We start from the raw sequence: 16,824 nt of genomic DNA, 5'->3' as shown, positions 1-16,824 counted from the left end.
TTTTTATGCTTGAATGAGGTATGTTTATGAACAAGTACTTACTTTTGTTAATGTGTGGGTATTAATGATTGTTGCTGTCTGTGTTCATTAGGGACTAATTCTGTCTTTTTTGTGGGTTACAACCAGAAACTGCGAGGAAAGCCACAAACTGAAAGATAGAAATTTTTTCTTACTGCCATCTTATATTAAGTACATTATAAATACATGATTGTGAGTGCTGAAGTGCTTATTAATAGTTTGATAAACAGGACACAAAAAGGCCCAAGCCAGGAGTTTTATTATCTGGCCTTAACTAAGTGTAACTATTGTTTAAACCTGACCAATTAATTTTTTTGCCTAACGCTAATCCACGTAATTTTACTTAAACCTAACCAAGTCTGTCTACCACCAAGCAAAAAATATGTAGTTTTGCTTCCTAACCTAACCAGCAGCAAGAGAAAACATAACTCAAAAGTCAAAATAATGCCAGCATTCAACATTTGTGTCCAGGAACAGAAAACAATTGAGAAATTTTTGTGCAGAAACACTGTTTACTAGACTAAATTTCAAAGCTTTGAGAACAACAAGAAACAGTTATATACCAACGTCTGAATCAAAAGCAGCAGGATAGGAGTTTTTGATCTAAACTTTTCCACTGTGTTCAAAAGCACTATACATTTTTGACATGTATCCACAAACTTGTGATGAAAAGCGAGCAAAAACTTAGTCACCATTTTCCCCCTGCAGTCGTACAGAGACCATGTAGGGAGGCTCTGGCTCTTAGCACATACTTTGATCTACGTGTGAGTATCTTCTTTAAGGTCAGAGTTGTTTAAGACTGAGAACATTGCGAGGTGTTTTTGAAATCCTCAAGAAGCATGAAAGGTATTTATGAGTCTGACACAGGCTAATACAGGATCAGTGCTCAGCCGTGTACCCTAGAGTGTGGTTTCCTTCAGGCAGGTTGTTGTCGATAATCCTGTTTGATTTAACTACATCTCTAACTAGACTTCTCTTTGGAACACATATTTGTGTCTCATCAACCTTGTTAAAAATAATCCCATTTTGATCTCTTTCCTATTAAAAAGACATGTGCACATTAAAAGGCTGATAAAAATTAAAATACAGTCTAATTGTAATGGATCTTAAAATGAGTGACTGGGTTAATTTATGAACTCATCCAGGCTTCATCGAGCCTCTAAGACAGAGTCATGGTTTGTCACTTGGCTCACAGATCTTCTGGATTTTAATTGATCATTAGCTCGACAAGCAAAAAGAATTTCAGCTCAGAGTTGAGGTTAGGACAGAGTAAAAAAAAAAAATCACTTGTGTGTCTCCAATTAACTTTCCCAACCAATACTCACACAGACCATCACAGGCCCAGAAAGAGACAAACAGGCAGAGAAGCGTGAAGAAAACTTGATATTTGATGAGCTTCTGCACAGAGAGCCTAATGAGAACTAAATACAACTTGCTATGACTGCCTGCGCCTTCACAGCAGGAGTAGATGAAACATATCTGAGATGAAGGAGAAGATTTCAAGACTTTTGAATTGAATTTGAATCAGCTGCATAAAAAACAAGGGTGAAGAAAGACAAAAGAAACAGTAGGAGAAAAGGAATGGCAAATGTGAGTGCTGCTGGCTGAGTCAGTAAGAATTCACTTCAGTACAGCAACAGTTGTCACAAGCGTCAGTGCCAGGACTTTGGAAGAGATGATTTTCGTATCAGCCTCTTGGAACTAGCGTCTGATCTCTTCTGCTGTCTGTTTCCCTAGGTCTGCGTCTGGCAGAGCAGTTAGGTCGGAGAGAAGATGAAGCAAAGATACGCCATCGCCTGGGCCTGTCTCTTTGGGCCAGTGGAAACCTGGAGGAATCACAGCACCAGGTGTGTATGTGTATGCATTTATGCATGTGCAAAGATGCAATTTGTGCGTGTGCATTTAAGATTTAAGAGAAACATTGTTAAATCTTGTGAAACCTCAAGGAACCATTTTCTACCTTGCCATCTGAAAATAGGCACCGTGAGCACAGGGCAGATCCAACTGAAAAAGCAAATTGTCAATTACAATTTATGAACCATAAAGCAAACCCTTCTATACTGTCTTTATAGACTCAAACCATTGTGGGAGCAATAGGAACCATATTTTACAAATTAACTTACTTGTCTCACAGCATGAAGTTACTGGTTTGAACCTGCTAGGTAGCTGGTGCCTTTCTGTGTGGAGTTTGCATGTTTTCCTTGTGCCCGTGTGGGTTCTCTCTGGGTGATCTTGCTTCCTTCCATAACCCAAAGACATATGTATTAAATTGATTGGTGACTCTAAATTGGCCATATATGTGAATGTGAGTGTGAATGGGTGTACCCCTCTTTTTGTTCTATAAATAATTAAAGATACAGCCGGTGATTTTTTTTTAGATTATTTAATAGAAGAAGGGATGTCGTACTCATAAATATACATAGAATAATGTGCAATTATATCTTCCACTTTATGCCATTATGCCTCCAAATTATGCCAGCTAATGTTAGCCACGAGTGTTTTTAAAGTCATGCTTTCCCTCAGACAAACAGTTGAGTTACATTCTCACATCATATGAGAGTTTATCCACCAAGTGTTAGAGTCCAGCGTTAGAGCCACTTCAAAGAAAAGTTCTACTAATGCCTAACAGTAACTAACAGGCTAACAGAGAGCTTTGGTTTTTCCTCATTATTCTTTGTTTCCCAGCTTTGTTTGCATAAGTGATAAATCCAGTGTAGAAGTGTAGAATACTTCTTAAGACTGTTTTAATCTATGACAGATAATAATTTTCTCTACTGCATTACTATGTCTTATTGATATCTGGTATTATTGTCGAATTTGCATCGTTTTTATTATATAAACTTTTAAAAGATATTAAATGACTGTCAGTGTCAGGTTTGCTCTACGGCAGGCAGGTTTTGGACACAAACACGGGATTCTGAAGATGAAACATAAACTCAAAAGGCTGCTTTATTGCTGAACTTAAGAAATTTAAAATACATAACACAAATCTGAGGGAGAGAGGGAGAATGGGCAAGTGAGTTACAGTCTGAGTACACACAGTAATGGGTTAAAGAAATAAATGACCCTATGTATAAATACTCAGCTAGAAGTAAGAGCCCAGAATGCTACCTAACTAAATGCATTCTATCAAAATGGAATATGTGAGTGACATTTTTAATATAGGACTACCTATGATTATAATTTGGTTATTTCATCACTCAGACAACCCAGACCATGGACCGCACAGAGCACACAGCTTGAGGGAGAACATGACTAAAGACAAGGGGAGACATACAATTAATACACAGGCAGTTGATTAGGGGAAATGGAGACACATGGGAACGCAGCTGAACTGAATCTGACTAATGAGCAGTGTTGGGACTAACGCGTTATTAAGTAACGCGTTACAGTAACTACGTTATTATTGTGGTAACGAGCACGGTAACTAGTTATTATGCCAAAATCAGGAACGCGTTAGTCGTTACTGGGATTTAGATAGGGTCGTTACTCGTTATTTCGTGTGGTGGCTATCGCGGAGCTTCCACCACAGATTCTGTAACATTGGCAAGTGGTGGAGGCCAGCAGGTGGATGAGGGAAAGGGGATGCAGAAGGAAAAGAGACCCGAGGCGGCCGCCAGTCCAAGTGTGAACTGAACTTCAGGTAAGAAGTTGTGACCTGCAGTCTATCTGGGTCAGATATAAACCAAGTTTAGGTGCAGTTTATTTTCGTTATTCTGACTTTTTCCATACTGCGTACTAGCTAGCATGACGGAGTTTCTATACAGCTGGGTGGGTGCTATGAAGTTAATGATGTTGAACTTTATTTTGTTTGTTGCCAACCGTCCCGTCTGGTATTCAGAGAAAATATTACGCGTTTCTTATTGAGGCGAAAAGGAACAGTTTGTCCCGTAATTCAGCTACAATGAAAAAGGCACAAAGCTGGAGTTATTCTGTCTTTACGCTGCACAGCTGCCTCTTCTTCTTTCATTCTCCCCCCTCCCTCTCCCGTTTCTACTTCAATCATAAAAACTGATCAATGATCAGCTGATCGGCTCTCTTGTTTGTTTATCGCCCACTTTGCGCCAGAAAGAGGAAACCAGCCGATGTCACGCTAAACAACAGCAGCACTTTTAAGCTTGATCAGCTGTTGTTAGAATTGATTTAATATTAATTTCTAGTATCAGCTGATGTTTGTTGGAGCCACAGCTGCAAAAAAGCTGCTGGTCATGATATCGGTTTGGTTATCTGGTGAGAGGGAAACATGAAGATGAAACCAGGAGATGTCCTTACTGAATCATCAGAGCTGAACAGGTGATGCAGAAACAGGTTTACCTTTTAGGTGACATAAATGAGTTGAAGGGAAGTTATGAACTGTTTCTGAGAGACAGATAACCCCAGGATCCTTTTTAGGTAGTTGACAGCTGGTAACTGTGCAGGTGCGGATCTAGCAAAGTTTTGCCAGGGGGCCCAGGTAGGGCATTAACAGGGAGAGGTGGGCACAAAGAAATACTTTTCTTTCTTATTCTCATTTAAAATGTCTAGCTTTTAAAAAATAATTATCTCAATCTTACAACAAACGATTGATGCATATATACCATCAAAACAGTGAACATCACTGTCACAACAGCGTTTGTTTTCATTCAAAGGCTTTATGATTTTTCCTATAATGGTGGGCCAGTCTCTAGTCAAAATGCCCGGGCCGATTTTTTGTCCCCGTCCAGCCCTGTATGCAGCTCATCTGCAGTCTGGTGTTACCTACATCTTCCTATTCAGAAGGCAGAATTTCCGAGTTACAGTACAGTAAGTTGAGTACAATCAAAGCATCACGACTGCAGTTTTTGTGTTGGATGTAAAAGGCGCACATGACGCTGTGACGTAGGCTAGAATCATGGCAGCAGTCAATGACGGTCCAGGCGTGGGATTTCTCTCGTGGAAACATGCACATTATCTTTTCCTTTCTATTGGTAGGTGGCACAGTGCACTTGTGGTAAGTAAGCAAGCTAGAAGACTGGCAAAGTTATGGAAGCAACACATTAACAAGAGAATTCTGAGTAAAACCAAAGTTACTTTCCCTAGTAACTAGTTACTTTGAAAGTAACGAGTAACTTGAAGTAACTGAGTTACTTTTGATAGAAGTAACTAGTAATGTAACTAAGTTACTATTTTAAAGTAACTTACCCAACACTGCTAATGAGGAAGGGGAGGCAAAACTAAACATAATGCACATGGGACAACGGACTACTAAATGAAACACGAAGTAACAAACACTGAGACCCAGACTAAAATATATGAACTTGACAGAACTGTCAGGGTTCTGTCAGGGACACGACTGTAGAGACAGAGCGTTAAAGAGGGAGATAAGAATGACTTCCAGGAGACACTGAGAACAAGACACAGAGATGAAACTAGGACACGAAAGGGAATTAACATAATTAAACAAGAAACCATTAACTAGGAAAATAAATAAAACTCAGAGGCACTAGGAAAGTAGAACATAAACAGAAGCTTATGGAACTCAAACAGAAGTCTTATCTTAACCCAAAATAAACCTAAAGACCAAGGGAAGGAGCACTGAACTATAATAGAAAGATAATCAAAACAAGAAAACCACAAAACATTCTGAAAACGCAAAAACCTTGGGCCAGCAACCAGGAACCATGACAATTAATATAATTTAAAACTAACACCGCCTTCAGTTCTTCATGGTAATGGTGCCAAATCAGATTTTGTCATTTAACAATAAAGACAATTTTTTAAACAATTTAATGTTTATTTCTTAGTTTCTTTCTATTTCAGGAAAACAAAGTAAATTATTATTTGGTGGGAATAACTGGAACTGCAAGTTAAGCAACAAGGAAAAGAGAAGAGAGTTACAGTCTGTGTAGACACAGTAACAGGTTAAAAAATTGATTATTAAAAATTGATAAATATAACATAACTAAATGCATTCTATCAAAATGGAATATATCTGTGTGATGTTTTGAATATAGGACTACCTATGAATACAATCTGTGACTGTGTGTCATTTGTTTTTCTTGCTGTATTGTTATTGTAAGGTTCTGAATGTATTAAAACTAACATAATGACAAACATTAAACATATAACAAAATCTTCATTTAAAACTGTTTTAAAAAACTATGCTGTGAATAAAATGAAAGCAAAAACTGAAAATATTTTTTTAGCTATTAGAAAATGCACAATTATAATAACTTTGCTTCAGTGTTGGGGAGTAACGGAATACATGTACCGCCGTTACGTATTTAAAATACAAAATATGAGTAACTGTATTCCGTTATAGTTACCGTTTAAAAAGGTGGTATTTAGAATACAGTTACTTTGTTGAAATAAATGGATTACACAGCGGTACTTCCCTGTTTTATATTGTGGCGGGTCAGGCCTGTTTGGGTTTTGTTTGACAGCTACGTTCTGTTGTTCCAGGTGGCAGCGTTACGGTTGCCATGGTTACAGGGTGACGCTCTCTCTCTGCGTGTTTCCTGGGTGAGAGAGGCCTTTTTGTTGTTGTTGTGCTAGGCTAATAGGCAGAATGCTACAGGTATAGCTCTAAAGAATGTAGCATCATAGGCAGTGTAGTCCGTGCTGCAGGGAGAATGGACTGCCATACCCGTTATGTGTCTGTGAGCGAGGGAGGGAGAAAAAGGAAATGTACGAGCTGTCATCAAGCAAAAACGGGAGCTGGAAGCATGTAAATATAATAATAACCACTGCAGCCAAGAAGAGTGCCTGACGAGCCCAGTTGTAAGTAAGATATTAAGACTCGACTGTACACCGTGTTTGTGTTTTCCTCCAAAAACAATAAGTTCCGTTGGAGCAGCCTTTCAACCCCATCTATCTGTCTCTCGCTAGCAAAGTTGACCCAGACAACAAAGTAAAGCTAGTTTTCGGCTACGAGCCGACACAGAACCCACCGTATTAGCCAGAGGTCCCTTTACTACGGTTCGGAGCCGCGGACCTTCAGTAACAGTAATAAATCACAGCAATAGTACATTCATGTAGTTGTAAACAGCATGATAATATATTAAGTAATCCGAAGTATTCAGAATACGTTACTCTCATTGAGTAACGTAACGGAATACGTTACAGACTACATTTGGGGGCATGTATTCTGTATTCTGTAATGGAATACATTTTAAAAGTAACCTTCCCAACACTGCTTTGCTTCTCCGCTTCATGGTAAAAAGTGAGCCAAAACACTCCCAACTCTTGCTGTGTGTATATACTGCCACCCAGTGGCCAGCACTGTACCTATATGCTCAAACAGGTTTGAAGTAAAGCCTGGCCATTTAGATCACACAATACACAAAAAATAAATACAAAAGTTGTTAACGAATAACAAATGCAGGTGATTTACAACAAACCATGGAGACACATTAAAAGGTGTGAAGAGTATAAAAATGTCTTCACAGTCTAAATCCAGTTGAACAATGGATGGTTTGTATATTTGTGGATTGGTACTCTTGATAATTCATTGCAATGTATGTTTATTTGCTATTTGTTCCAGTTATACAAAGCATCTATGCTATTTGAGGCAATTCGTCATGAGATGCAGCACAGTATGGATTACAAGCTCTCCCTGTTTGATCTGCAAACCAGTTCGTACCAGGCTCTCCAGAGAGTCCTCGTCAGCTTAGGTGACAGAACTGGCCTCTTGACCTGTTGTGTTGTTTCTTTGTGGCATAAATTACTGTACATCACTTTGTATGTTAGCTGTTCTCATTTTTACACCTTATACATTGGTCTCTGTTAATAAGGCACAAATTATCACCTAATGTCTGATAGTTGTATTTCTTTATCAATGCTACCAGGATAAAGAGTCTGCTCTTTCAGATCTGCTCCTTTTTAACTCACAGCTCCACATGTTCCTATTCTTTCAGGCCGGCACGATGAGGCACTAGCTATAGCTGAGCGAGGGCGCACACGTGCCTTTGCTGATCTCCTAGTGGAACGCCAGAAAGGAAGTCAGCAAGCAGCGAGCACTGACCCTTACATCCCGGTCACCATAGAACACATCCTGGAAACAGTCAACAGTCAGAGGGCCATGGTTCTCTACTATTCTCTGGCAGAAGGCTTTCTGTACAGCTGGCTAATATCTCCAGGCACAGGTTCACTGCCACGCTTACACAAACTTAAGCTGATCGGTTTTATAAAATTACTGAAGATGCTTTTTTCATTCAGATTCAGAGTCGTAGGCTGACAAAATTGCCTTTAGGAACATGGAACATCACCTTTCTGGTTGGGAAGGAGCCTGAGGCTGCTCCCTTTAGCTATCTCCAGCTCACCCTATTCCTACCATCATCTTCTATACTCAGACCTCTTACGTGACAATATTAAACCTCTCCAGTGATCTACCTCTGTGGTCTTCCTGGCAGCTCCATCTTCAAAGTCATTTATCCAATATATCCACTATTCCTCCTCTTCACATGTCCAACCATTCCAACCTTTCCTCTCTCCAAACTGCTCAACCTGAGCTGTCTCTCTGATGTACTCATTTGTAATGTTGTCCATCCTGGTCACTACCAGTTAAAATCTTAACATCTTAAATTCTGTCAGCTTGACCTCTGCCCCATGTCTTTTTGTAAGTGCTACTGTCTGCAAGCCATACATTATAGCAGGCCTCACTATCCTCCTATAAACCTTTTCTTTCTGCCTGACACACATCTCCAGCCACTCCATCCTGCCTCCATCCTGTCTTTTTCACTAATATTGTACACTGTCTGTTACTTTGGATGGTTTAGCCCAGGTATTTAAACTCACTTACTTTCATTATCTCTACTTCTTGTGTGTTCACCTTTCCACCTGTCTAACTCTCATTCACACACACATTCTGCCGTGCTTCTACTGACTTTCAGCCCTCTTCTCTTCCAGTGCAAATCTTGACTTCTCCAGGCTCTCTTCCACCTGTTCCCTCGTCTCACTACAGATCACAATGTTATCCAAACATCATAATCCATGGAGACTCCTGCCTGACATCATCTGTCAGCGTGTCCATCACCATCGCAAAGGAGAAAGGGCAGAGAGCCGGTCCCTGATGTAATCCCACCCTTGCCTTGAATCTCACTTTCCTTATATGCAGTGGTGTAAAAAAATGTAAAAGACTTATTGACAGTTATTGCAAATGCAGTTGTTACTGCTAAGGGTGGCTCAAACAGTTATTAAATTAGAGGCAATCACTTTTTTCACACAGGACCATGTAGGTTTGGATTTTTTTTCCCCCTTAATAATAAACACCTCCATTAGCAAACTGTATTTTGTATTTACTTGTGTTATCTTTGTGTAATATTTAAATACGTTTGATGATCTGAAACATTTAAATGTGACAAACATACACTTTTTTGCATCACTGTATGTCCTGCACCAGCATCGCACACTTCTTTGCCACTTCTTCAGGAATCCTCATAATCTTGTGTCTGGTTAAAAAAAAAAAAAAAAATCCCTGGCTCTCTCTCTTTTAGTCATCTCCTCACCTCCACGAGTATGTGATCTGGACCATCTAACCCTTTCCACTCTTCATCCTCTTCATAGTTACCCTCACTTCCTCCTTACTAATCCTCTGCACTTTGTGATTCAAGTAGCCTAAGCTGATGCATGAGGCTACCTTCAGTGATAGATGGTGAGAAGAAATGGGTATATTTGCATACTTGTCGCTTGGTGCCTGTACGCTCAGGTTTTCCTTAGGGGATAGGATTGTTTCTTTCTTGCACCTTCCAACAGTTCAGTGTGCCTGGCTTCCTTAGAGTCCCTGTATCTGCTGGGGACTCCACTATTATACTGGAGTACATTGAAAGAAATGGCCTACTCAATGTAACCCAAGGATTGGTCTGTTCTGAACACCTGGTTTGAGTATAATGGTGTCCATTAGTACACTTAACACAGGACGCTCTAGTATGCAAGTTCATGATTGATTTCGTAATTATATTATCAGATCTCTGTCCACATGTCTTGGATACTCGGGTAAAGATAATATCAGAGCATTCAAACGATCACTACTTGGTACTGAGTTGGATCAGGTCTCACATGTGGCTGTAGCTCAGGAGGTAGAGCAGGTCACCTACTGATCGAAAGGTTGGTGGTTCGATCCTTGGCTCCTCCAGTCTGCATGTCAAGTATCCTTGGGCAAGATACTAACCCCAAGTTGCTCTCCGATGCGTCCATCGGAGTATGAATGTGTGTGAATGTAATTAGATAGCACTAAGTATAGATGAAGTGCTTGTGAGAATGTGTGTGATTGGGTGAATGTGGCATGTTGTATAGAGCGCTTTGAGTGCTCCGAGAGAGTAGAAAAGCGCTATATAAGAATCAGTCCATTTACCATTTACATGTGATGGGGATGATGCTGGACAGGCCTGATGTCCCCAGATGTGTAGTGACGATGCAGTGGGAGTGTCTGGCAGAGGCCCTGGTCTGTGAGATCTTCTACTCCCACCTCCAGCAGAACTTTTACAGCATACTAAGTGAGGCTGGAGACACTGAGTCAGAGTGGACCATGTTCCGTCCCTCCGTTACTGAGATTTTGGAGATGAGAAAAGACGTTCAGATATTTCTGTGCTTTTTTTCTAAAATAGTTGTGTATAAAATGTCCCATATTTTTAAAGGGATTAATAGGTGCATAATTATAAATGTATTGATACTGGTGTCCACTTCAAATTAAATCAATAATCATGATTAAGTAATGCTTTAATGACAAGTATGAAATTCAGGTTAACAAAATCATTTAGAATTGGTCTTAACACAGCTGTTGTAGAAAGGGATTCATGTTTCCATGGGCCTGAAGAACTTTTCAGTTTAGTCATCAATAACATTTAAGTAATATGACTACAGTAGTCTGTAATGGACTGGATCTATATGCACTTTTCAAGGCTTATTGATTACTTAAAGCACTGCATGCATGCAGATTTTATAATTATCACACACACTCTACCACCTGTCCTACACCCATTCCAATGGGATGGGAAGGCATAAGAGCATGTATAAATGTTAAAAAAAAATAAGCAGGGATTATATCTTTGGTATAAAAAAAACAGAGTTGTACTATCTATGTTGTACTATGAATTGTCATAACTGCTGTGGCATGGGATACTGAGATGTAGTGATGTTGTCATGACTTCAGTGGGAATTCATTTAAGTTCTGTGAGACAAAACCAAAAAGGGTCTTGGCTGAGATGATCATCCTTAAGGTCTTTGTAATGCTAGGGTGACATTTACCACTAATTCTCTTCAAAGGGTGAACACTTTCATTGCAGTCTTTCCTCCAGGGCTACCTGCAGGCTGAAATGTCACTTATATCTACATATATCAGATATGACATTTGAGGAAATTTATACTGCAAAGAGAATGGTCACTCTTTGGCTGCATGGCTTTTCCTCTAAGGGAACCCTTAAGAAAAAACGACGGAAGCACCATTTAGTGTCTGCACTACATACTGCCACACAGACACACACATGCTGACAAATGGGCACACACATAGTGCTGTAACCTGCTTATGTTTTTCCTGAAATGTTACAGGTATCGTGAAGTTTAATGAGGTGTATCTTGGAGAAGCAGGACTGGAGGTGTCTGAGTTCAAGGATGGTAGTGGGAGCCCACAAAGTGGAGGAGGAGCTGTTGGAGGTTCCCTTTCTCTGGAGCAATACATCCACAATGCTAGAGAGGCTCTGGAAGTGGATAGTCATTATAAGAGGTAGTGCCACCTTTGATAGATGCTAGAGGTGGGAATCACCATACATCCCTCGATACGATATTATCACAATACTTAACATACGATATTATTGCAATTTTTAAAAATATTTTGCAATATTCAGATTCTGTACATAAAGGTAAACTTTATCAATATTCATTTTATCTAATATCAAAGTCTCACACTCAGTCTTTGTCTCATTTCAGTCAGTTTTATTGTTGACAAACTGAACGGTTTGTATTACTGTCTAGTCCAACTTAACTGAATGCAACCATCTGGTACAATTATAGCTATTCTGAACTATGCAATTTATGAAAACTATGCAGCCCATTCAGCAACTGAAGAATTTGAAAGTAAATTAAAACAAAATATAATTTTACATTAAATAAAAACGTTTTAAACTTAATTAAAATAAAACATGTTTATTGCTGCCAAAAAAAAGTTAAACACATTTGAAAAGTGAAGGAATGTCAGGATTCTTGCTCAGAAAAAGGAGCTGATCAACATGCTCTGAAGTCAGAGCATGTTCCAGTCCACAAAAACATTTTTTGTAACAAAATATCGATTTCTGCTGTCCATGTATCGATACATTATTAGCAAACAAAATATCACGATACTACACAGTATAGATTTTTTCCCCCACCCCTAATAGATGCCAGTGAATGATTGTTACCAGCACCTTTTAACTCAATGAAGTATTTTCTTTCTGGGGTGGCTGTAGCTCAGGTGGCAGAGCAGGTCAGCCACTAATCAGAAGGTCGGTGGTTCGATCCCAGGCTGCCTCCTGGCTGCATGCCAAATATCCTTGGGCAAGATACTAACCCCATATTTGCCTACTGGTGGTGGTCAGAGGGCCCGGTGGCGCCTGTGTCCGGCAGCCTCGCCTCTGTCAGTGCACCCCAGGGCAGCTGTGGCTACAATGTAGCTGCCATCCCCAGTGTGTGAATGGGTGAATGACTGAATGTAGTGTAAAGCGCTTTGGGGTCCTTAAGGACTAGAAAAGCGCTATACAAATGCAGGCCATTTACCATTTATGCCTCATACTGCTGACATAACTTTGTAGCTGACAGTGACAACTTTATTCCATTAAACAGGTTAATGGAACAAGGCTGATGTTCAAAGTTTTGTGACATGTCTTAAATCCCTGTCTGACTACTAGCACACATACAAAGAAAAATTACGTGGTTGACCAGTTGTGTTGAGCTTAACAACTATGGTAAATATGTTATTAATCACTATAGATGCATTTTCAATCTGTATTTCCCTCTGTGTATAGTACATTTTACATATCTGAAGAAAGGATAGGCTTCCAGGCAGAGTCTAGCAGTATCCAAGAGAAAGACTGTCAGCCCAGAAAACACAGGCATAAAAAAAAATAATGAAAAACCTCTAATCTGGTCAAAATTGTTTCATTGGTGTGCTAAACTGTGGAACTCTTTGTTAGGATCATTATTATTAAGTCACCCTATGGTAATGTGGTACATGTCATGGTCTACAGAAGATAAATCTCAGTTATTTTAGAGATAAGACTTTTCTGTCTGGGGCTAGCATGGTTAATATTTGAGGCTTTGGATGATTTGTCTTGACATTAGTTTGATGGACTCCAATTACATTTTATACAAAGAAAGAGTCAGACTGACTTTGGAGACATTGGCTTTTTTTGTAGGCTTACCATGTGTTTGACATTTGAGGCTTAGAGTTAATCGGGCAAACCAAGATTTCCATGAAGTTCTGTACAAACTTTTGGAATAGATTGTAGGTGAACCTTCTGTCATTTAAACAAAATTGAGCAAAACATGATAGAGAAGACGCATGCTTTGTGTCTGTCTTCCTTTTTTCCTGCTCTCTCCTGACAGTTTTCTCTATTCTCAATTATACTGCCCACAACTCTCAGGCCTTGGTTGGCATAGCTGGATGACTATGACTTTGTAAATCACTACCATGTGTTGTGTCAGCAAATGTTCCCCCATACAAACTGCATCTCAACTTACTGTGAAAACCACTGCAGTGGAGTCACTGCAGCCAGCAGATTCACTACTTCTGGTGTGTGTGTGTGTTCATGCTGTTTGTGTGTGGTTTATTATGAGTCCCACTCATCTAAGCATGACAAGTTTTTGCACATACACAGCATAAAAATGTTTTCCAAACCACTAGTAGCACTTTACTGCCCTTTAGCATGTATCCAGGTATCAGAAACTGCTATTACCTTCCTGAGTGTGTAAAATCTACAGCCAGAGGATTCCATAAAAAGTTATTTTAATTCCAAGTCATCGCTCTAACACATACTGCTCGAGTAATTAATTACTACTTATTTCTTCCTTTTGTACATTTTCCTAAGATTGTCAGTTCATTCATCAAACTACTTTCTTCTCTCCCTTTAAGACCGCCCTCTTTTTAAGCCTGCCTTCTTTTGATTGGCTTCTGCTTGTAAACAGAATGTTTGACCATACTTGTGCTTTTGAGTTGACACTGTTAGAGATATATGCATGCACCTAGCATTTTGGTTGCAATCTTTAGACATTAACCATAGAACAATTATGTATCACTGCCATTGCCATTTTGCAGAGTCTTCTCAACTAGTGAGACAGAGAGTGAAGCTGGAGATCTGTTGGAGCAGCAGTTTGAGGAGCTGAACAAAAAACTCATCTCTGCCACAGACCCTACAGGCTATCTCCACATGGTGTCCAGAAATAATCTCTTCAACAGGTTTGACTCAGAGTTCTTGTAAACTGCGAGGGTATATTGGCTATATGTCCAGAGGGTGCACAGTCTACTTTAGGTTTTGCTCTGACTTTACTTAACTTCACTGCATAGTGAGTTGGTACTAGTTGCATCTCCTCTACTACATTATTAGCAACAAGCTTTTTTCAATTTATCTTACATTGAGAGATTTAGCCAAACTAAAAGCTAACTAGTGGCTAACCAAAAATGCAAAACAAGAAAAAGAAAAAGCCCAAAGTTCTAATTTTAATTCCAAAACAGATGATAGACGGGCAATGGGGATAATAAAACAGGTAAAGAACAACCAAGTTCATGAATCATAGCAAAAGGTCATAAACAAGGATCACAAGAAACTGCTGGATCACTTAGCTCCAAAGAAAACAGGACAGTCTATCAAGTGTGAACTAACGGACAGGAGGTGTGCACGTATACTGTACATTGGGAAGGCTGGCTGGATAACTGGACACAGGCAAGACAAATTCGAATCAAGTCAGTGAAGGTACCCCAGACGATTACTAAGAAGGGACAAATGATAATGACAGGAAGTGGACCTGACATAAGTCCAAAATGACCAAGAATAACTCAATATACAGTATTTAAACAGAAATCTACAACTAAGAGAAGTCCATTTTTCACAACTTTTTTTTTCCCACTACATTTAAACATAACACAAACTCACCAAGGTGTTGCTACACAACGAATAATTTAAACATTTTGAAACATTTTGAAACATGCAGTGAAAAATCGGATCTAATCGGAAACTAAAAAGATCATCATGATACAAAATATGGGCACAAAATATTGCAGTTGCAGTCATAATACAAAGGTCTTCCTAGGATTAGATCAATTTAACTTGTAAGCAGCTGTATGCATAAGAACTTGAAGGGAAACAAAAACATTGCAAATATGTTTTTATAGTTACTTGAATTTGCAAAACTTCTGTTCATTGTGACAAAAAAGGAAATTGGTGTTTCATAAATGTTAAACTATAACACATTACTCAAAATCCTGATGAGCAAGTTAGCAAGCTAACATTACCGTTCAGTTAGTATCACCAGTGCTTAAGTAGAGCTTCATAGAGCTGCATGACTATAACATCATCATGATTATAGGTTCATAGCTGTTTTCAAACAGGATAACTATATGTGGGAGTGTATTACATTTCTTGTGTATTTCTGCCTCTAATAGAAGCTGTCAGAGCATGACGAGTCTGTACAGTACCACTGTATCTCCAGTAAAGGACGGCTTATCTTCTCCCCTCTTCAGACCAAGTAACACTGGCAAACCACCTCTGCGGGCCCTTTACGACTTGCTCATAGCGCCAATGGAAGGGGTATGTATGTGTGTCTCCAAGGAAAGATTTATATTTCAATTCACGGTTTGAATTTGTCTTCTTTATGGTTTTTCACACGATTGCCCTCCACCTCTCTCTATACAGGGCCTGATGCACAGTAGTGGACCCGTGGGTAGACACAGACAACTTGTGTTAGTTCTGGAGGGAGAATTATACCTAATTCCATTTGCCTTGCTCAAAGGCAGCTTCTCTAATGAGTACCTGTATGAAAGGTTCAGTCTAATTTCTGTACCTTCTTTAGCCAGCCTGGGAGCAACAGTAAAGGTAAGTCATTTTGGTACCCTTTGATTTCTGATAATAGATGTAAAGTAACATATATTGTATTTGTTGAATCAAACAATTCCGACATATGTGTTTATTCAATTAATTATTTAAAAAAGCATTGCTTATTATAATATTTCTCTATCAAATGTGTTCAAACTGCAGCCTCATGCTCGACGCAGTGGACACTTATTTTGTCCAGATGGAGGCTCAATGGCTGCAGTGGTCGGTGCACCTCATTTGCCACCGAGTGTCATGGACCGTTGGCTATGGGGGCCCTTACCCTCAGCCCAAGAGGAAGCCCTTTGGCTGGGAGAGCAGCTGGGATGTCATCCCCTAACGGGAGCCAATGCCACAAAGGATCGCGTTTTAGCAGCTCTGAGTCAGGCAGAGTGTGTTCACTTTGCCACACATATATCTTGGAAGCTTGCAGCTTTGGTCCTTGCCCCTAGCCAAGAGCATGCTGGAGAAGATGGGGCAGGTGGCCGACCAAAGGAGAAATCACCCTGCAGGACGTGGGTGTCAGGCGAAGCAGCAGATCAAGGTGGAAAAGTGAAGGGTTTGTTTTCAAAGAGCAGCCCAGAGAGACTCAGAGGAGCAGATGAAAGGAGTGAGAATGGTGAAAGTGTGTGTGAGGTAGAGAGTATCTGTGATAGTCCACCACTTCAAGATTTCCTTCTTACTGCTGCTGATATACTGGACCTTTGCCTGACTGTCAAACTGGTGGTCCTGAGGTATAACTATTCACAGATTTGGTCTTTTACACAGGCTTTTCTTAGCTTTTGACTGTCCCATG

General features: G+C 39.7%; 1 protein-coding gene across 6 annotated transcripts in view; it reads left to right on the top strand.

The window, feature by feature from the left end:
• ttc28 (tetratricopeptide repeat domain 28) overlaps window positions 1-16,824 on the top strand; it is a 151,845-nt gene that overhangs the window by 124,171 nt on the left and 10,850 nt on the right. For 5 of the 6 annotated variants that reach the window (XM_085167545.1, XM_085167547.1, XM_085167550.1 and 2 more), the window contains exons 18-25: window positions 1,756-1,865; window positions 7,520-7,649; window positions 7,893-8,120; window positions 11,521-11,695; window positions 14,258-14,398; window positions 15,602-15,746; window positions 15,852-16,031; window positions 16,194-16,762. In XM_085167545.1, the coding sequence (XP_085023671.1) occupies window positions 1,756-1,865; window positions 7,520-7,649; window positions 7,893-8,120; window positions 11,521-11,695; window positions 14,258-14,398; window positions 15,602-15,746; window positions 15,852-16,031; window positions 16,194-16,762 (1,678 nt within the window). The remainder of the gene's footprint in view (window positions 1-1,755; window positions 1,866-7,519; window positions 7,650-7,892; window positions 8,121-11,520; window positions 11,696-14,257; window positions 14,399-15,601; window positions 15,747-15,851; window positions 16,032-16,193; window positions 16,763-16,824) is intronic. The other variant, XM_085167549.1, reaches the window with a different exon arrangement.

The sequence above is a fragment of the Neolamprologus multifasciatus genome, chromosome 7, assembly GCF_963576455.1.
Source record: "Neolamprologus multifasciatus chromosome 7, fNeoMul1.2, whole genome shotgun sequence".
NCBI lineage: Eukaryota > Metazoa > Chordata > Actinopteri > Cichliformes > Cichlidae > Neolamprologus > Neolamprologus multifasciatus.
The sequence above is the reverse complement of the archived record's forward strand: the minus strand, read 5'-3'. Positions and strand labels throughout refer to the sequence as shown.